Here is a 22,131-nt window from a genome sequence, read left to right as displayed (position 1 = left end):
TATTCAGGTGTCTTCACACCAAACCTGCCCAGTCAGTTGCAACAGAGCATGTATAGTCGTTGTTTAGGAGGTGGATTAGGTGGTGAGAGACTCCAAATTTAAACGCATGAATAATTCAGTGGCAGTAAATCTGGTTCAAATATAGTGTATATGCCTGCATTAAAAGATTAAATGTCTTTATTGTATTGTTGCACTCATTGAAAGAGCTTCGAAATAAGCCTTAAACATAAAGGTGGAATCCACTGAATACTCTCGATATCCTGAATATGGCTCAACCTAATCATGAGCTCAGGATGACTGAGTTTGGTTGCGACTCTTCAAATCAAGTATGATCAAATCTACCCCGAATAGCAATTTGTATTGTTGTATTGATCTGTATCCCCATTCTCCTTCCTTCTTTCATCTCTTGTGAATCAGGTGTGTAAGTGAGTTTGCGCAGCTGTATAACTGATCCAGCTTGTGGATTGGTTGGTCCAATTTCGAACCAGTCACTGCTTGTAATCAAGACACTACTTACCTTCACAAACCAAAAGTGTTTTTGTGTTTGAACCCTTTTCAGGTTGGGAGCAGAGCATGTTCGGACTCTCATAAGTCATTAAATTGGATTCACCTCTTGCTTAACAGCATCACAGTCTGCCATCATATCCTCGTTGCTAGGTTACAGTACTTAGGTGCCATCCAGTGGTGAGGGCTAACAGAGAGGTCGAGGAGAGGAGTCAACCACCCTGAAATTACTGTTTGAGACGCACTTTGAATTTCATGTACAGTGACGACAGCATGTAAATTAGGTGGAAAAGAGGCAAAGTGGCCACTTACATCATTGATACTGAAGTTCAGTTTGAGACTAGTGCAATAGGTGCCCAGAGGTTAAGCTTAGTCCTTCAGTTGCTCAACTTGACTTGTCTAAAAGGCTCAAAGTCTTCCACAAAGTTCACTTTAACTTATTTCTCTTCTTGGGAAAAACAGACACTTCATTTGTGGCTCAAGTTGCCAAAATGCCCAAGATGTAATTGCACCTCTTTTGGTGCTGCAGTCTAGCTTTGGATGTTCGCTTTAAGCATTACCCATCTCCTGTTTCCTGTTTTACCGAGGACGATGTCCACCAGTACCCACACAACAAAAGAAAAAAAGCCAAACTATTGAAAAATTCACATCCACAATCATAGAGCTCTCTTCTCTCCCTCTCTCTATTTTTCCCTTCTTTGCTTCACTCAACAATAGCAGCTCAGTGTCCCTGGCTGGAGAGCTGTTATTTGCTGCAACCCCCTGAGTCAGACAGATGACATATTAGAAGTTCCGTCTCAGCCAAACAGTGCAGAGCCAGAGCCAGTGTTCACTCTCTGCTGCAATGCAAAACGCCTGCCCTTGAAATGAAATGCATGCTTACAGCCCAAAGGTTCACCACTAAAAGTGACACCCTAGCCTGCTATGTTAAGTGAGACCCCCAAAACTTCAAGTCAGGCTCATGAATACAAATCAATCCCTTATTTAAGCAGCAATTAATTATTCATTTGCATAAAATCTGCCTCAGTGCACACATGGTTGGAGACGCGGACAGGGTTCAAGTAAGGTTACTGAGTGAAGAGCAAGCAGGAAAGCAGCAGATCATGCTGACAGAGAGGCAGAAGAAGGATGGCATAATGAATGGGAGGGCAGTGATTCCTAACCAGGAACCAGTACTTGTATCCCAGGGGGTAATAGTGCAGTTGATAGGGCGTACGTGGGAAAATTTTAGAGTAGTTCAGCTTATTTAGAAATAAATACAAATAAACACCAGTGCACTTTGGGTTCCAACTGACAGCACATGGAAACTAGTCAGCAAGCTAGCAGAGAAGTCGAAACTGTTAGCTTAAAGTATTGCAAATGGTTGAAATAGTAAACTTAAAGTAGTTTAATAGACACAAGGTTGTATAAGTCAGCTAAGTAATTAAAATAATTAAAATAATCAAATAATTATGAACTAAACCATTTGCTAAAAGTAACAGATAAATCATTGAACTAGCTAGCATTTTATGTATTGGATAAAAGCATGAAAAACTTAGCTAAAATAATAAAACGGTGGAAACAGTTAGCTAGAAGTAAATAAATGGTTGAAATAGCTAAGTAATGGTTAACTTTTTAATCATTTAACTTAAAATAACGGATAAATACTTTTAAATATGTTAAATGTATGTAAAAAGATTTGAAATACTGAGCTAATGTCTAAATTGTCTAAACAATTGTCTAAATAGCTAGCATTAAACATATCAGATAAATAGATGAAATAGGTAGCTAATAGTAAGAGATATGTGGTCGAACTTGCTACAGTAGGTAGTAGACAAACAGAAGAGAAAGTTAGCAAGAAGCAATGGATGAATAGCTTAAATAGCTAGCTTAAAGTAATGGATCAAGGGTACAAATGTTCAGCTTCTGTCATCCAAAGTGACCGTATAAAATTGACCAAACAGGTTTAAACATTGTTTAATTGTATGAAAAATAAAATTTGTATTGTATTGCATATCATGCCATGTAAACACCAGGACCGCCCATTGAAACCTTTAACACTAACATGAAATGACTGGTCATGTACTGTATGATGAAATCAATATTTCACATCCATTCATTTTTTATAGCTGCTTCTACTCTGGGTGGCAGGGGTGCTGGAGCCTTTCCCAGAATTAAATTGAATGAATGAATGTGCTGTGTTTGTGTGTTTTGTTGAGCATGATTAAAGTCCTGTTGATTTCACGCAACTGTAACTACATGTTTCATTACTGTATCAGAATGCACCAAACTACCATGATAACAAAACATGGGAATTTACTCATAGCTTTGCCTGGTTGTGGAAATTCATATAGCATCCCATATACTGTTAGAAATCTAAAGATAAACATGGATGTGAATAGCTCTATCAGACAACACGAAGATAAGATGGATGATTAGCATGCTCATAACAGAAATCATCTTCATAATCATCATCCTTGCAACAGCAATTACTGTATTTGCTAAAAATAAAATGCTCAATAAATCAGACATATTAACAGCATTTGTCTTTATATCAAGCAGAGGGTTTCTTGTTGGAGGGTGATGTGAGGAGTGTGTGTTTGTGTGGCTTAACGTTGGGTGTGTTCTGCATCTTCAGGTGGCTGATTCCATCCCGGCTCAGGTCAGTGGCTCCCAGAGTGTCTTCTGTGTGTGTGCTGTGGTTACTCCCCGTGCTCCCTTCTTTTCCTCTCTTTGCTCCTTCATTCCTCCTTTCTCCCCCTCTCAGAGCAACCTCTTCTTCCCCTTTTCTGGAAACATCGGCATGGAAACGGCTACCCTCCCTTTGTACCTCCTCTTCCTTTTCCTTGTTCATTTTGATTGCCTGTTCATCCCTAATTTTAGGGTCATTAAAAAGCCTGGTCCCCCCTTTCTCTCATTTACATCTCTACTTACGGCCTTGCTTCTTGCCTCCCTCTTTACCTAAACCAGACAGTGACCATTGCTTGGAAACAACACAGAGTGACTTCCTGATCTGGCAGGATGTGATGTCACCAGAACTTATCATGATGTGAAAGCAAAGGTTGGTGTGTGGCGTTATTGACGTCTAACTGACATGTATTTGTGTTGTCTGTCTTGCAGTTACGCAGCTCCTTCAAGCAGGCATTCAGCAAGAAGAAAACCAAATCCCAGTCGGCTCATGACGAGATGGAGGAAATGACCGACTCGCTTCCCTCCTCGCCAAAACTGCAGCATGACAACAGGCAAGGCAGCATCGCCACACTGCATTCTTCACCATCTACCACAGAGTGAGTTTTTACACATGCATCCACTACATAATTCTCTCCCCTTGTACATATTTGTATATATCATTGCATATAAATCGTCTCTGTCTAAATTCTTATCACCGTATTTTTTTTTTTATTGTTTTCAAATATTTCTGTTAATCCTCACCTCACCTTTCTTATACCTCTTTTCCGACCTCTCTGTTCATCCTTTTCTTTAACGTTTCTCCTGCTGTAGCAAGTGCGTTTGCGATAGCAAGTCCTCCCCTATTTGGACGCCAAAGAAAAAGCAAAACGGTCACGTGGTCTACAAGCACAGATCTCGGTAATAGGCACTGTGTGGCATGCTCCCAGGGAGTGTGTGTGCAGTGGGGTGTGTTGGTGTGACTTTCTTCTGCATCTTAGTGCCGTAAACAGCTCGACATGTCAGAGGTGATGATCTCTCTGGTTCACAAACTGAACCAGGACCTCTGAGGTGTCCGGTGCATGACAAGTAGAAGTCGTGTGAATAAAGGGGTGAAAAGGATAAGCGCATACCAAAACAAACTAGCTCGGTGTTACTGTGAAAGGGAAAACATGTGGCTATTTTACCAACCTGCACCAAGCATGCAAGGACTGTGCTGGGCTCTGTGGCAGCGAGTGAGATAAGCCATGATATTCTCAGGGGCAGAACATGTGGACGTGTCCATTTTTGAATTTCACACAGTGAATTACACGCGTGTGACACATTCTTGTCATGTTTTTGAAATAGCAAAATAGCACTGCATCTAACTCTAGTTATTGTATTGGATCTCTGCTTGTTTATTACAAAAAATAACTGACTCATGATGATGGGACTCCTACCACAGCACCAGCTCTGTGCCCTACACTTAAGAAGGACCTCAGTATAACAGCAACATTTCTTCTATAGTTGTGAATTGTGTTAGGGAGGCATTGTAAGTAAAAGGGAAGTGTTGTAAATGGGGGTGGATTCGCTGTCCCAAATGTCCCAGATCCCCATTCACATCCATGTTGCCCCAGCCTGTGCAGTTTTAACCATTGACTCCAGCTTCCCTCTGAACTTTATCTCTCCTGTTTCCTCTAAGTGTGTATATTTTCTCTCTAGATTGTGTTTGTGTGTGTGTGTGTGTGTTTGGTATAACCCTTGAGGTGACCCCCCCCTCCTCCCTGTGTGTAATCTCGGTTCCAGGCTGTGCGAATGTACCGAAGCCGAGGCGGAAGTCATCCTCCAGCTAAAGAACGAGCTGAGGGAGAAAGAGCTCAAGTTGACAGACATCCGCTTGGAGGCGCTTAGCTCCGCTCACCACTTGGACCAGATCCGGGAGGCCATGAACCGCATGCAGGTGAGATTAAACTGTCTAAACGCAAGTCAAGGTTGTTTTGACCTGTGGTAATCTATTCATGTTTGAAAAGGTGATGTCGATTTGTGAGGAGATGTTATGGTGGTGAAGAACTTAGATCTAAATATAATACTGGATTTAGTTAGCTGGATATAACAAAAAAGCATAAAGCATACCCTGCTTTATCATCTGTTTCACTCTAAATGGGACCATAATAATCAATAATAATAACAAAAACATACATGATGCTATCAGAAGACTTGAGTCTGCAATTGACAACATAAATTGATTAGGAATATGTTCACTAAGGTAATAAATCAAATGAGAAATAGAGTAATTTTTTCATTGACTTTCATACAATCTCACTTCTTTTTGCTGACAGTAGAGTCACCCCCTGCTGACCATTAGAAATAATGCAGGTTTAAGGGTCACCCACATTTGCTTCACATTTCAGACTTGGAGGTTGCTGCTTGATTTACCAACCTTTTAACACATTCTTTGGCCATGTTAAACCATCAGTTTTCTTCAGTGGCATCACATTGACAAAGAAAGGTTTTATTTCTCAAGGCTCAGAAAGGCAAACCTTGGCTCTGTCCGTCCAATTTATTTGTTGCTCTCCTTTAAGGCACTGGAGCATGACAGCTGCTACCAGTTAGGAAGTTAGCACTGCATTCAGTGAGTTATTGGAAGGCTGATGAGGGAACCAGGAGGGCTAAATAAAAAGTAGCTAATCTAACACACATACACTAACACATAGCCTCTCATAATGTGTCTACATATACATCTAACATTATTGTAAATAAGCTATTAAAGGGATAGTTCAGGATTTTGGACATTAAGTTGTTTAAAGTATTTGCCAGTAGTGTAGTGGATGCAAAGCTATTAGCTTACTTTTCGAGCTCCAGTGAAACAAAATCGTGCCAAGGGAAGTTGGTTTCTGATATGCATGAGGTGCATGGTTTTGTGGTGTAATGGGTGACCTTTTACTGACATGTAGTTTTGTGGAGTAGTTGGTGAGTAAAAAAACTTGTAGTTTGGTGACCCTGCCAGCTTACTGGAACTATCTATTCTACGATCAGAACTTTGACACCGGAGCTAGGAAAAGTAAGCTTAATAGTATTTCGTACAACTTAGTGTTCAAAATCCAAAACTATGCCTTTAAATTGTAGTTTGTGATATTGCTTATTTCTCAACAGAACTTTTGCTTTAAGTGAGAACATTTTCGGAACAGTAATACAAAGGAAATAAAACCAGGAGAACTGAGAACACTAGGATACTTGCCAGCTAGCTTTCCAGCTATCACAAATCTCACTGAGCCAGCATGCCGCATCACCTCCAAAACTGGCGATTAATGAATGACTTGTCCTTTAAACAAGCTGTCAAGGTGAACACGCTACAGAGAGGTGGAATGAAATTGTTTAATTGCCCGTAAAGCTGAAAAAAAGATGCAAAGTTTCCTGCCTGCAAATACGCATATCTGATTTATTTGTATCATTCCCATTGATGTATTGAAATGAGACGCTACCCATCAGTTCAAAGTATTATGTTCAGAGTTGCTGCGTCATTTCATATTCTTAAAAAGGAGCTCATGTTCAAAGAATATCACCATAAATGTCTCAGTTAAGTGGGTCTTTGTGGATGTGGAATGCCTCGCCTGTAAAAGCCTATAGTCTCGTCTCAGATCTGCGGCTCATGTAGGGCTCCTTATCTGAGACTTAACCTTCAGTACAAAGAGAGCCTTGAAGATCAAAAAGCTGCTTACTGATTCAGAATAACAACAGTGGCCAGCCTGGATGAAGAAAAAACGTCCGTCTGCTGTTTTATTCTTTGAATTCGGATATTGTTTTTGTCTAATTTTCATTATTTTGTCACTAAACAGAATGAGATCGAGACGCTGAAAGCAGAGAACGATCGTCTCAAGTCCAGTGGAAACGCCACGCCAACCGCCACGCCCGTCAAGACAGCGCGGCCGCCCTCCGAGACCTCCAGCACATCCTCCTCCTCCTCCCGTCAGTCCTTGGGGCTGTCGCTTAACAACCTCAACATCACTGACACCATCATGTCAGGTCAGTTCACTGTCAGCGCTGGTGTCCATCTCAAGTGTTTGTGTAAATCAGTGTCAGCAGCCTGTAGTTGTTTCTGAGGAGTGAGAGCAGTAATCGTGAGTCAAATAGACTTTAGGTCTCGACAAGCCAAAATAATACATCTCAGGAAGCTTTCACCTGCCAATCAGGACTGAGTATTCAACAGAATCCCCCCAGAAATAGTTTTTCCAAGGACAAGTTGGTTCTTTTTTCCATTCACAGCTGTTGGCAGGTGTATTCAGCTTTTAAGAATTAAACCTCCAAGTATGGCATTGTCAGTGCCATGTTCTTATGTCTGGTTAAGCCGTAGGACACACTTTATGGTGTGCAGCAGCTCTCAGGGCAGAAGTTTTTTTTTCTATGGCATCAAGTTGGATTAGCTCTCTCCACACTTGCCTCAATAAATGTGTGAGAATTGTGTTTGGGAGAGAAATGATCCGGAGGAGCTGCATGAAATGATGAAATAGCTGCTCTCTCTTCTGCGAGGGCTGGCGACGCAGCAGGAGCGTGCTGAAAATCTCTCCCGGCCTGCTCCATTGGACAAGTGAAAGAGTTTTGTCCCTCTCACATGTCCTGTAATTAACATAGAAGGCGCAGCTCTCTCCGAGGACTCGGGCCCTCATTAATTGATGGAGGGATGAGCCGGGGGCAGTGACGCGTGGGAAGACGAGTGGGCCAACGGGCCGTTATCACCCCAACACAGAGCCTTCAGCTAAGGGAAGCGAGCCGAATACAAAGTACCTCCTTCCCTTTCCAAAATGGAGTCTGGGAAAAAGAGAATAAAGGGAGACTTATGGTGGGAGTTGTTAGCGGTGCGGTTGTTGTCAAAGTTTAAAGGTGGCAGGAAACAAATAAGTGTAACTTGCACAAGTGGAAACTTGGTTACAGACAAAGTGGAGCGTCTTTGCATTGTTTGTTATTTTGCACCCTTTGCAAGTAGTAGTCCCTGATAGTCCAAGATTGTAAAAAGAGACATTTCCATTTCTCTTCTTCATTATAAAGCAACTCTTAGTGCTATATAAATCCTGGTAAAGTATCAAAATGATCAATCCACTGAGAAATACACAACCTGTATTCAGAAAATGTGCCAGCCGTCAGGACTCCTGCATGTCACAAATGTATACTATATATATAGGTAGAAAGTCTACCTATATAATACAGGGTTGTTACAGTCATTTCCCAGCTGCAATGATGGTGCAGAGATGCTGAGAGCACAGATACGATAGAACAGCTTTTACAGGATGGGGTTTTAAAGAGACAGACGCCAAAACTGCCGAGGCTCTTTTTGTTCTCCCTTGTTTAACATGTCGACACCAGCATGCTTCAGTATATACAACTCCATACTGGCTGGCATAATGCTGGCATTGTTTGGTTCAATGCAAAGCCATCATAATGGTGGATCGTCTTTGCGGCAGTATTGCACTATCTCTGTGTGAAAACTAAGTGGAGCATTTAGCAGCTAAATAGCCACATATTTTTTCCAGGAGTTTGGAGGAGGAGACCAAACATAGAGCTAGTAGCAGAGTGAGTACTGGACTTACATTCTCCCATTGAATGGAAATGTTACTGCTTGTCTATTGGACATGTAAATAGGCAACTGTTTACTAACAAGTTTGTCATAGCAACTTAGGAGATATTATGCCGTGTATGTAGAAAAATACATTTGAATTAAAACTTCAGAAAGCCTGGCACAGAGATGACAAAAATCTGAAAAGAACTTCATTGGTGTTGGTGAAAAATGACGAAATCTATTGACCCATTGTGATATTTATTCACTGATGAGCAGCAACTCATCAACTTAGCTGTGCTATTTGCTGTTGGTGAAAAATGGCACCAATATAAAATGTGTTATAGTAATTTATTTCTTTGAGAACAGCTGTCTCTTCTCTTGGTTACTTAATGATTTTGTCCCCTTGAACTGCAGTCACTAGTCCCTATCCTCTTACTGATTCAACTCTCAACAATTTCCGCCTTTTAAATGTTTTTCCGTCTCGACATATTCTTCTCAAAGCTCTTTGTTTCTCTCCCTCTGATTTAATTTCTTAACACACTGTCGTTCTTACATTATCATTCTGTGCACTCACTAGAAAACTCTCTGTATGAAAACATTGATTAAATGTAAAAGTAATTATCGCATGAAAGAAACCCATTAGCTATCTTTTGCTTTGGAGTCTGTTTGTCCATTTCCAGCTGTAATTTGCCAGCGGGCAGAGTAAGAGTTTGTTTATAATGAATCAAACTTCTGACAGCTTCAAGTTGCTTGTGTTTCCTAACAGAAAGTTCTGTTTTCAGATATTCTGCTAGATGACAGCTTCGAGGGCAATCTACGCAAAGAGGGCCGGAGTGTGCGAATAGTGGTCACCATCAGCAGTGGGCCATATACCACCAAGGTTAGTGGATAAAGAGTTTTTATCTCCTCCTCGTCCAGATCAAACCAATGTGGTGTTATTTGTTCTGACTTCTGCTGTTTTCATCCTTTTGACTCTGTTTAGGGTACACAAAGCCACGCGTACCTGATTGGCTCTATAGGTGTGAGTGGGAAAACCAAGTGGGACGTCCTGGATGGGGTCATTCGACGCCTCTTCAAGGTAAATACATGGCTGCATGTAGGTTCAGATGAGGTGTTATTATAAAGAAACAGTGAATTGTTTCAGCAGGAAAAGGCACACATGTAGAGTTGCAGAAGTTTACTGGTTTCACAGTATGCCATGGTATAAGAATTATAACATAAAGTCATGGAAAAAATGCATAGTTTTCTTCATTTTCTTGTTCATTTTAATGCCTGGTACAACTAAAGGTACATTTGTTTGGAAAAATATAATGATAACAACAAAAATAGCTCATAAGAGTTTAATTTAAGAGCTGATATCTGATTATATGATATATAGACATTTCCCATGGTTTTCTTTCTCTCTTTGGTTATGATCAAGAAAACCATGGAAAATGGCTAGATATCAGCTAGAAATCAAGGGTGGTCTAATATTTTTTCCATGAATGTAAATGAATCAATCATTTACTTTATTTTATTTCTAAACAGGAGACTTTTTACACACACTTCCATTAAAAATGTTTTCGCACCAAGCACACAAAATGGTGCTGTATTTTATCGCTTTAATAAACTTAGTAAATAAAATTTCAGCATTCTATGCTTTGATTAGAATAAAACATTCTGCATATGTTTCCCTCTGGTCCTATTAGAGGTGGTTGTAAATGTTGTCTAGATGATTTGCCATGTGCCTATTCTAATAGGTTTTTAACAGGAACTTTTGGACATTGATTTAATTTAAATTACTGATTTTTGATATGAAACGAATGGAAAAAAGTCATGCATGTGCTCTTATTACAGATGCAGTAGCAATCCAACTGTACAAAGGCCCATATTTATTAAATGCATTTGATTCCACTTTCTTGGAATTGGATTATGTCATGCACATATTCTGAAGTGAAGTTTAAGAAAAATATTACCAAAAAAATCTCTGTACACTTCAATGTGTAACAGGTGCATTAGAGGAAAGCACATTTGAATAAAAATAATTAAAAAAAATGTTGTGTCATGTTTTGGTTTTCTTAGCTTTCATCAGTTATGTGAAATTTTAGAAAACAAGACATTCAGAAACAAATTATTAAAAAAGGTTAAAGAACAGGGTTTTTTTTAAATATACACCATCATCAGCTACTTTGGGTTTTGTGTGATTCACAGACACACACAACAAGCTCCACCGTCAGTATAAAGATATGTTGTACAACAAGAACCACAGTCTATATTTAAGCATGATCAATAGTCTCCAGTGTTCTCTAACCCCTCCCTGCCTGCAGGAATATGTGTTCCGGGTGGACCCTCTGACCAGCCTGGGCCTCAGCTCAGACAGCATCGTCTGCTACAGGATGGGCGAGGTGGTTCGCTCCCACACCTCCGAAGTGCCTGAGCTGCTGCCCTGCGGCTACCTGGTGGGCGACAACAACGTCATCAAAGTCAACCTCAAAGGTATGGCAGCCAGGAAACAACAAGTTTCTATTTCAGGATGACAAATGATATAGAAACCAGCTTTGGATTCTCAAGGAAAGTGAAAAGTAGAGAAATAAATGTTACTTAATGCATATATTTTCTTGTCTTCCAACCATCCTTTCCCTCCCGTCCTCTTCCTAGGTGTGAAGGAGAACAGTATAGACAGCCTGGTGTTTGACACGCTGATCCCAAAGCCCATCATCCAGCGGTACCTCAACCTGTTAATGGAGCATCGTCGAATCATCCTCTCAGGACCCAGCGGAACCGGTAAATCCTTCCTGGCCGCCAAGCTGGCCGAGTACATCATGTCCCAGATGGGGCAGAAGGTGACCGAGCACAACGTGGCCAGCTTCAACGTGGACCAGAATTCCAGCAAGGTAGGAAGAGGAATTCAAACCTGGAAGCTGCTTTCTTTAAATTTGAAAATGAATTGGGTTTGTTAACTCTCACCTAGTCTGCCTTATCTACAGTACTTACTGTGTGTTTAGTAACTTCCTACATCTCCCAGAATGCCCTATCACATGCACATGTTAAAGAGATGGTTTGATTTTTTTGAAGCTGGGTTATATGAGATATCAATAGTCAGTGTATTACCTACAGTAGATGGTGGTTGGCACGTTTGGATAACTAGGCAGGAGTACCGACACAAATAAGGAATGTACTGCTGTGGATGGGGGCAGCAACTTATTGTGTTTTAACCATCTAAAAACTTTTAATATCATTATTAGAGTACGCTCTACTTAGAATATTTTGACCACTTTGCCTTGCTGTTAAACAGCTCTTTCCATTGGGGAATTGAAGCCATTATCTATACTCTCTTCAAAGCCACTAGACTCCATTGACAAAAACAATTTTTACTTGCAAACCACAGGAGCTGCTGGTCTACCACCTCCTTGATTGGTTATTTTGTTTGTTATTGTTTGATTCTGGTGTTTAAATAGTCAGTGCAAATACTTCACCAAAGTCATACAATAACACAAACAAACCAAACAATGGAAGCAAACTAAACAATTGAAGCAAACTATACAATTGAAGCAGACCAGCAACTCTTGTGTTCTGCGAGATAAAGCTATTTTTTTTGTGAATAAGGTCTGGTGGCTTTGAAGACAGTATAAATATCACCTTAAGTTCCCCCCATTTAAAGGGCGATAAAGTGGTGAAAATATTCTAGATATAACGTACATTTAAACTGATATTGATTATTTTAGTTGGCTAAAATACATTTAGCTGCTGCCCCCTTCCACAGCAGTACATTTCTTAGCTTCTGTGCTGGTACTCCTACCAGCTTTTTTGAACATCTACTGTATCCACACTCTGACTATGGCTTAGTAACCCATACAACCCAGCTTGAAAACATCTTAACTATGCCTTTTAACAGACCTTCAAATATGTATATTTTCATTCTGTCACTGAGCATGTACAAATTGGTCTCTCTACCATGAACTTCCCTGTCTATAATCATATTTAATTACTGAATGCTCGTATGAAACTGCAGCTCTACTAGAAAGCCTTTGATTCTGGCACACTGACTCGAAAACATTTCCCTTTTATAACTACTTTCCTCTGTTTTTTTTCCTTCAGCATTTAAATAATAGGCTCCTGAAAATGCCATGCATCACCTATAGCTGTTTTTCATGTTTACAAAACGACATTGTTAATGCTTTCTTCCCCAGGACCTGCGTCAGTACCTCTCCAACCTGGCAGAGCAGTGTAACTCTGAGGAGACAGACACAGAGCTCCCCACTGTGGTGATCCTGGACAACCTCCACCATATCGGCTCCCTCAGCGACATATTCAACGGCTTCCTCAACTGCAAGTACCACAAATGGTGAGTCAGAAATGCACTGAACCTGACGATTTACAACTTAAATGTCAAAATTACATTTTTTTTTTTTACTGTGAATAATTCTGTGTTTTGTTGTCTTTGTCTCTTTCCAGCCCTTATGTTATTGGGACCATGAACCAGGGAGTTTCCTCTTCTCCTAACCTTGAGCTCCACCACAACTTCAGGTTTGTGACTCCTAATTTAACCACGACCTTGAATTATACAGAAATGTCCCTGTTTGGATCCTCTCAGAATAGTATAATGACCTCTGCAGTGACATTTGTAATGTGTACAAATGTTATTGGTTCCACAGAGAAATTATTATTTTGCTTTGCATCATCTCACCTGTCATATATTATGTTCACTGCCAACATATTATTTCTCACAGACTATAAACTAAAGGCATTCTTCCACAGAGAGTGCTCTAATTACATCTCTGGGATAATTAGCCTTGTTAAATGGAAAATGATTAGACTATAATGCATGTTCTGAGTGGGGATCATTTCTGCTTGGCATGTTTGACTAGCTGATGATTTGGCAAATATAACGTCATTAGGGGAAGCTTATCGCGAATGTATTATGAATATATTATAATAAAGTGGAATAAACACCTAAACGCTTCATTCTGAGCTGCTTCGATGAGAAATAGGCCTCAATTCTGAGCTGATTTTTTAGCTCCTCTGCTTCTGTTTCACTGTTTATCATCTGTTCCGTCATAGGTGGGTGCTGTGCACCAACCACACAGAGCCGGTCAAAGGTTTCCTGGGCCGCTTCCTGCGGCGGAAGCTAATAGAGACGGAGATCGATAAGAACATGCGCAGCAATGACCTGATTAAGATCATCGACTGGATCCCCAAGACCTGGCATCACCTCAACGGCTTCCTGGAGGCACACAGCTCCTCTGATGTCACCATAGGTCAGTCACACACACACACACACACACACACACACACACACACACACTCTCTCTCTCTCTTTCATGCTCTCTGTCTCTCTGACTTGTGTCTGTGCTGTTAGGCCGATTTATTGCTTGAATTAAAAGTTTAAGTGAGTGTGGTAACCCTGTTAGATGTTCTTGTTTCTCCACTCTGTGTCTTTCCACCTTCCTTTACAAAACTCTTCACCTGGGCTCTTTTGTCCCTACAGGCCCCCGGCTGTTCTTGTCCTGTCCTATGGATGTAGAAGGCTCTCGGGTTTGGTTCACTGACCTGTGGAACTACTCCCTGGTGCCCTACCTGCTGGAGGCTGTCAGGGAAGGGCTTCAGGTACTACAAGATTTTAAACCTGCATTATATACCTCCGGGACAAAGCTTTAGTTTCACATTCATAGTGGTGGAAAATGTTTTAAATACAAAACAGAATATTTATTTTTAAATTCAAATGCATCGCTACAGATTAAACTATCCAAGAGTATATAAAAATGAATAAATCAGTTCATTGAATCATTAAAGTTACTGCTAACATGTTGATGCATCAATTTTATTGATTCAATATTACAATACCGACTGAAGACATTGTATTAAATAAGTACTTTTACTTTTGATACTTATAACGGATGGTTTGGGTTTTTTTTAATTAAGGTTGTATAAGATACTTATCCATAGTCAGGGTTTTACCAACAGTGCTGCCCCAGTCAGAATCAGATTAAAGGTACTGTACACAACATTCACATAATATAAATATAGCAGCAACAGCTACTGGCTGTGTAAAATTCTTGCAGAAAATAGCCTCCTGGCCAGAGAATAAAGTCAGAGAACTTTTTAAATTTACTCTGGGAGAACTGAAGCCGTTATGCTCTCTTCAAAGCCACCAGACTCCATTGACAAAAACATCATTTCTGGTCTACCGCTGCCTCAGTTGGTTAGTTTGTTTGTGTTTTTGTTTGATCAAAGTTTCACATGTAAATCTCCATGTACATAGATTAAATTTCACACGTAGATTGTTAAATATGTATATACCAATTAAACCTACACTGGTGGTGGCGATCTTATTCGAAATGACCGTGAAAACACCGGAAAGTGCGGCATTGCAGATGTGTCCAATTTGGGATAAAGTCTCTATACATCACAAGAGGCACATATATGTTTGACAGTAGCAGGCGGACACCTCTAATTGTCCCTTTGCACATAACCTTCCAATTAGTGCTGACTGTAATTGCCTGTTTGACACACCTGCAGCTGTACGGCAAAAGAGCAGCGTGGGAGGATCCGTCCAAGTGGGTGAACGACACGTATCCATGGAACGCCGCCTCGCTGCAGCAGGAGGGTCAGTCACTGCTCCAGCTGAGGCCGGAGGACGTGGGATACGACGGATACAGCTCATCCAAGGAGGGAGCCTCGTCCAAGCAGGTGTCTCAGAGCGACACTGAGGGAGACCCTCTGGTGAGGAACATAGTTCTGTTTCATGTACAGCATTTTTAGACAAGGAACAACTTGGCAGAATACGGATTCATTTTATATATAAACCTGGAGTGAGTGTTACCATGGCACTTTCCAAGTAAAAAATAAAAGAAATAGTGGAGCTACTAAGAACACATTCTAGGTCCACACACACACACACACACACACACACACACACTGATAGGGGGCTGAACTATTCAGGGACGGTAGAGAGAGTGAGAGAATTAATTTCCATGTGGGTTATTGCAGCCTGAGAGGAATTAAAGGGTAGTCATCCAAAAACAACTGGCTTGATTAAGCAAGTGTGTGTGTGTGTGTGTGTGTGTGTGTGTGTGTGTGTGTGTGCGCGCGCAGGTGTGCAGGTGTGCAGGTGTGCAGCTATGCCAAGGCTCATTTTAGGACCACTTGAAGCAATGCACCAGCTGCAGCAGCACTTCTGCATTATTTAGACCATTAGCTCAGTTGCAGGGATGAGAAGTTCTGCCGTTTTATTATGGTCATTTACCACAAGTATTTTAAAAGTGCTTTTTATCACATTTAAAGTATGAAGATAAAGTTTTGTGAGTCACTGGACTTAGGTTTATAATGGTGTTGTAGGTATGGTGCTTGGTGTACTCAGTAAGCATTTCTTCACTTCACTGAAACAGGAAGGAGGGTTTTCCACTGTTAGTAGTACCAGAACATATTCAGCTAATCGCCATAACGACACGACATGAAACTGTGGTGACATTATCTGCAAGGGATCACTTGCTGAGTCCTTTCATCAGCAACCAAACAGATGAACACTGCACTAGTTTAGGCCTACTTAGAGGGCATTCCCACCTGAGCTGCTTGATCCACTTGAAATGAACTCTGGTGTGTTTTGTCAGATAGTCTGTTTGGTTTTTGCTGGTGTCGCAGGCTTGAAAAATGTCTCACAGACAGACGTGGTCTCATGATGAAGTAAAGGCCCTTATCCAAATAGGGTCAGACGATCACAGAACACACACACAAAAACAACCACTTCTTCAAAGTATTTAGTGACAGAATGGTGGCTAATCACACAGCAGATCAATGCTGCATAAAGGTGAAAAAACTGTTGCAAAATCTGCAACTTGCTTTGAAAAAATGTCAGCTCTTTCCCTCACATCAGTGCTTGGTGTACATTTAAAGCACAGCCTGGAAGCAAACCAAACCAAACCAAATGAAAAATACAACAATGCTGCAACTTCACCACTGAGTCACGCCGAGTCCACCAGACTTTATATGTGAATGTGACCTTAGTGTACAGTATGGTTTTGCAGGCTGCTATCTACAAAAAAATACAATTTCTGTTCTGGTTCAGACCAAAGTAGAGTGATAGAGGTAGGTAATAACATAGATACAGGCAGAAAGCACACACACATACACACACACACACACACACACACACACACAACTAACTACTACTACTGAGGAACTAACTAATACTTTTAATTACTTTAAAAACTACAAAGGAAAAACAAAATAAGAAAGGCTTAACAAAACTGTAGTAGAAAGACCTTTAACAACTTAAATGGACAGTTCACCCCAAAATAAAAAATACATTATTTTTCTCTAACTACACTTTTTTAAAAAGTTTTATTTGAATATGTTTTTGCATGAATTATCTTTTATCACTAATGCATTCCTGTCTGTGTGTGATTCAGATGAACATGCTGCTGCGGCTGCAGGAGGCAGCTAACTACTCCAGCACGCAGAGCTGCGACAGCGACAGCACCAGTCACCATGACGACCAGCTGGACTCCTCGCTGGAGTCGGCGCTATGAGACCCACAGTCGCCCCAGGAGACGCCAGACCCCCTCTAACTTGGGAACCTTGGGAACCTTCTGAACCTCCGTCACTAGCAGACACCTCTGTAATGCACAGATGTATGATGTATGAAAAGTTTTATTATCCAAAATGGTATACACGCCATTTGAAAGAAAACACATTTTTACATCACAATGGTGCAATATTAAATCAAATGATAGTATAAAAGTTTTAAAGAGGAGTAGCCAACTTGGTCCTCAAAATCATTCAAGTTGGATCCATATATATTTTAATCACATCCAGTAGTAAGCCAGTCAGCTAGTCATTTTTAATGGATGTATAACATTTAAAAAATACAACTTTTCATATGTGTATGCAGACAAGGTGCAGTAGTTCCTTTTGAAGTCAACTTCTAAGGAGGAAATCACATTCGTGCTCAGCCATGATGAGCCACAGATCACCCCATTACTTTATCTTTGGGTGTCTGTCTCCAAAGTGTCAGAAAAAAAGAGAAAACCAAGAGTTTCAACTGGATTTTTCTTTTTTCTTTTCTTTTCTTTTTTTTAATCCCAGATATATCTTCAGATGTTTACAATGGGGGGTGGGGGTGGGCAGGTTCTGTTGTTTATGTCTTTCCTTGTTTACAGAGGTGCTTCTCACACAGACACACACATATACACTCATGCACTTACACGCAGGCAGCAGGAGGACACTGTCCTTTAATCAGAGGCTTTGATTGGTTCAAGCCCCCATGTGACCAACAATCCAGCCTGCCAACGTGTCCTTTAGCAAGGCACTGTTTATACCAACCAGGGACCATCTCATCTCTGACCCCACCTGCTGAGGGAGTCAAGTAAGGGGAGGAAGCTGTTGGGTGTTTGAAGGTGATGTAATGCCCTCTGGTGGCCACAATGGAGACTCTCAGATTCTCAGTAATGTCTGACATCGTCAACAACCAGCTGTTTAACCTGAGTGAGTTGTTGAGCGTGCTCATTGTTTACCACTAAATCACCTTATTTAGATGTCTTTACCTTTTCTGAACATAATTCTGCACCTTCACGATGGTACCAGAAGTGGTTAATTTGAGACATTTGCAAAAGCCCTGCAGCCCAACTTGGATCACAAGCATTCGTTTTTCATACCATATGAACACGCAAACATATGGCACTTAACCCTCGTGCTCAGTCGTCGGTTGAGCCTCATGGTGCTGGTCTCCTGCCCTGAGCCTCCTCAGTGTCAGGCACTGCCAAAGCCGCCCCTCGCTGCCCTGCATGCCAACAACAAGCACAATGAAAGCGCATTGTCTGTGTGGCACCCAGCCACATTGCTACTGTGAAGAAAAAAAAATGGACAAGTGCCAATGTTTCCCTTTGATTTACTGCCAAACGTGCACACACACGCTACCATAAACACACACAGAGACTTAACATCACAATGCACAGCTGACCACAGTTGTAAACTTAGATTAAGTTGTTCTTGGCCTTCCACGCTCCACAGTCTGTTGTCAATCCATAGCATACAATGCACCATGAGAACAGGCTCACAGAACTGTTTTCATTGGCCGTTTGCTAAGCCCCACCCTCGAACAGCGACTGTCCAATCATTAGGAAGCGACTGGCAACTCGTTCAAGCTTTCTTTACATGTTAACATGGTGTGTATGGATGTCTAGTGGTAGTCTATACTGCAAATGTTGACTAGCTCACTAGCTGCAGTAGTAGCTGAGTTTAAGCTGCTCTTTATGGAGTTTGGGGAAGTTTACACTGCAGCAGCCAATATTCATCTGAGGTTGCGTTAGCCTCGTCTGACTAATCAGCATAAGCTGCTCCCTCACCGTTGCTGCATTTTGGGTTTACCTCCAACCAAGAATATTATGATTGGTTTAAAGAAATACAAAATAGCCCTGTAGACCAATTATATATAAACAAACATTAACAATGAGGCATGCCGGTTGCAAAAAAGGACCGTCAATAAGAAAACTGTGATCAAAACAAAAAAAATATTTAGCAAGAAAAGACTATTTTCTCACTGACTTTATTGACTTTTCTTTAAATGTATACAATAATAATGTAATGTATATGTATAAAAATTACTTTTATTAGTACTGGTTTTGGTTTTGGCAGCCGACCGAACAACAGGACATGTTGAAAACAGATTACAACTCTTCCTGGGATTAAAGCTTTGCTGTGTATTTAAACCTACCTCTGATTCTTTTTATACATGTACATTACATTATTATTTTATACATTTCTTAATACTTGCTTATCCCCGAGTGACAAGTTGTTATAATACTGAGACAGCGTTTCAACAGCAAAATAAAAAAATATTTAGTCTTTTTTTGCATGCTACTTTTCTTAGCGATGACAGTGTTCTTATTGGCAGCCTAGTTTTTTGGGAAACTGGCATGCGTGGCATTGTTAATGTATGTTTACAAACAATTGGACTATAGCATATAGAATGATAATTCTGCTAATTGTTTTGGAGCACGAATGGAAAAGCTTGACACGTGTAGCGACAGTTGCAAAGGGGGGCGGGTCTTACCAAACTGTCGACTTGCTGAATTCTTACATTAGTCGACATTAGTGTTACCCTGCATGGAGAAACAAGCAGCCTGGGTTTGCTGCAATAATGACATTCAGAAAGTAACAAAAGAGCAGTAACCTTAAATAATGTCATGGCCTTCACTCAAACGGATATGAATCAGAGCTGATCAATCAACAAAGGATCAGTAGTATTGATTTGAATGATGTAAGCTGACAGTGTCCTGCTGGGAACTTTATGGCACTCATTGATGTTCAGCATCTGCGTCCATGAGGTACCAAAAAAGAATCCAAAGTATTTTGAAATGCAAGTTAACCAGATCGGCCGAAGAGCTGAATACGGGAACAATGATATGATATATTGGTGCTTTCTCACTGCCTTAAATGTGCAAAAGTCTGGGAGGCATCCTCTGCTCCCAAGTGAGAAGAAGAGATGTTAGTGTCGGACGATGATGATCTGCTTCCTGCTACATCAGAGAAGCTGCTTGTAGTCAGAAAAGCAGCCTCTCTTGTCTCCTTTTTGCTCCCTCCTCCTCCAAACCGCCCTTTCTTGTTTCTGACAGTTAAAAGTATAACAGAGCTGATGCTGTATTTGAATTTAAAACTGACCAATATTGTAAAAACATTTAAAAAAGGGGTGGGGTATTTTTTAGTTGTTTTTTGGCCCAGTTGAGCTGGGCTCACTTGAACTGACAGGAGCACAACCAAACTGTTTTGGGTTTTCTATCCTGACGAGCATGTTTTAAAGCTTTTTAAAGAGGATGCATCGAGAAGAGACCTTTACCGTTATGTATGCGTGTATTGGACGGAAGCCATTTTGAATTTTGATTGTCCTCTCTTTGTTTAACGAGTGGGTTGGTTTTGCACACTTTGAGGTCGGGGTGGGTTGTAAATACTTAAGTCTTGCACAGTGAATCAAAGATGCATTCTGCCCTGTTGATGTTACAATATGCTTAACCCGCTGAGTAAATTATTGTACTTTGAAAACAGAGAGAAAAAAAAAGAAATGCAAAAACTCAACACGCTGTCAGAAACAGGTGTGTGTCTTGTGGTGATTGGATGTTTTGCCTATGCAGGAGGCATACGGTGTACAGTAAGAAACAGTTTTTAATTCACTAAAATCACAGACCGAGAACAAAAAAATAGGCACTTTTCCAGTATGCCCCCCTCCTGCCATAATATTCTCTGGATCCTCTCCGTCTTTAGGAATGCCTGTTGTTCCTTAGATGCACTTCCTCTCTGAACATTTTCACCCAGGCTTACCGCCACGTAAGGCTTGCCCGAGGCACCGAAGCTGACCTGACACCGTACTGTATACATTTACCAACAACCAACAGGTGCTACTGGTCAGTCAAAGCCCACCAGAGACCAAGAAGTCATGTTGTCACAACCTCAGGACAATCCTATCCTCTACAATCCTACCTGTGTTCAGCTTCACACGTGTCTCTGCAGCCAAGCCTCTGATGGTTCGCACATATATCTGGCCAACGTGTCCAGCCTTGTGTCTGCCAGGCTGTGTAGTTGCATGATAAGGGTTGCTCCTTACCTACAGTTACACCCATGTTTTACCACAATTCACCCCCTATTCCGCTACTCAACACTCCTGTTGTAGGCCATGAGTTCCCGAGCTAGCAGAACTTTTGACACCGTTCACAGTGTACACACCATAGTGTTGATGATCAGCTGGTCATTTTTCCCCCACTTTACACTTTGCAGTTACATCTCAGTTGAAAACCATAGCATTTACTCTGGTTTGAGAGAAAGTTTTCTTCTTTTTGGGTGAAACATTTGTCCTTAAATGTTTTATATTTTGTACATTTGTATGTAACATATCATGTAAATAGACAGAGACAGTGATTTAACTCATCTGGAGGATTTTGTAGTCTTTGTAAAGCCCTAATAAATGGTATTTGGTGTCACACGAGCAAACAACATGCTGAGTTGTTTTTTTTTGTTTCCAATTGAAATGTGTTTGTTTGGTTTGTTTGAGGCAGCTTTGAGAGTAAATGCATCGAAGGTGGGTATTTAACCTCTCTTCAATATAAAGACTGTCAACATGTTACATTGGCCATGTACTTTGAGATTATACCAACACATATTTAGTACAATCAAGGCCTAACTGTTTAATAATTACAAGGGAACAGGAAACTTAAATTACTGAGTGCAACAGAGATGGTCCCAAGTGATATTATTTCAGCCGAGGTGTTATTAACACCTTAAATTCCCAGGCGTCCATTAAGGAACTAGCTCCTCGCCTTGAGACTAGTGAATCTCAAACTTGCTCTGTCAGAGTGAAGCTAGTGTTTGCTGAACTGCAGAGCTGTAAACAGCAGCTAGAATATAAAACCTGTATTTACATTGCAAGTACCAGGGGTTTTGCAATAAGTGGACATCAAAGCAGCTGCAATCAAAGTATGATTTCA

General features: G+C 40.8%; 1 protein-coding gene across 1 annotated transcript in view; it reads left to right on the top strand.

Moving 5' to 3' along the window:
• nav3 (neuron navigator 3) overlaps positions 1–21,640 on the top strand; it is a 248,969-nt gene extending 227,329 nt beyond the window's left edge. The window contains 14 exon segments of the mRNA XM_059325699.1: positions 3,122–3,145; positions 3,604–3,770; positions 4,936–5,089; positions 6,966–7,152; positions 9,463–9,560; positions 9,663–9,758; positions 10,987–11,155; positions 11,318–11,553; positions 12,850–13,004; positions 13,115–13,186; positions 13,721–13,917; positions 14,148–14,266; positions 15,179–15,382; positions 17,068–21,640. Coding sequence (XP_059181682.1) covers positions 3,122–3,145; positions 3,604–3,770; positions 4,936–5,089; positions 6,966–7,152; positions 9,463–9,560; positions 9,663–9,758; positions 10,987–11,155; positions 11,318–11,553; positions 12,850–13,004; positions 13,115–13,186; positions 13,721–13,917; positions 14,148–14,266; positions 15,179–15,382; positions 17,068–17,187 — 1,998 coding nt within the window. The 3' untranslated portion in view covers positions 17,188–21,640.
• Positions 21,641–22,131: the final 491 nt, after the last annotated feature.

This window comes from Centropristis striata, chromosome 22, assembly GCF_030273125.1.
Source record: "Centropristis striata isolate RG_2023a ecotype Rhode Island chromosome 22, C.striata_1.0, whole genome shotgun sequence".
NCBI classification, from domain to species: Eukaryota; Metazoa; Chordata; class Actinopteri; order Perciformes; family Serranidae; genus Centropristis; species Centropristis striata.
Note: the sequence above shows the minus strand (reverse complement) of the source record. Positions and strands in the feature narration are given on the sequence as shown.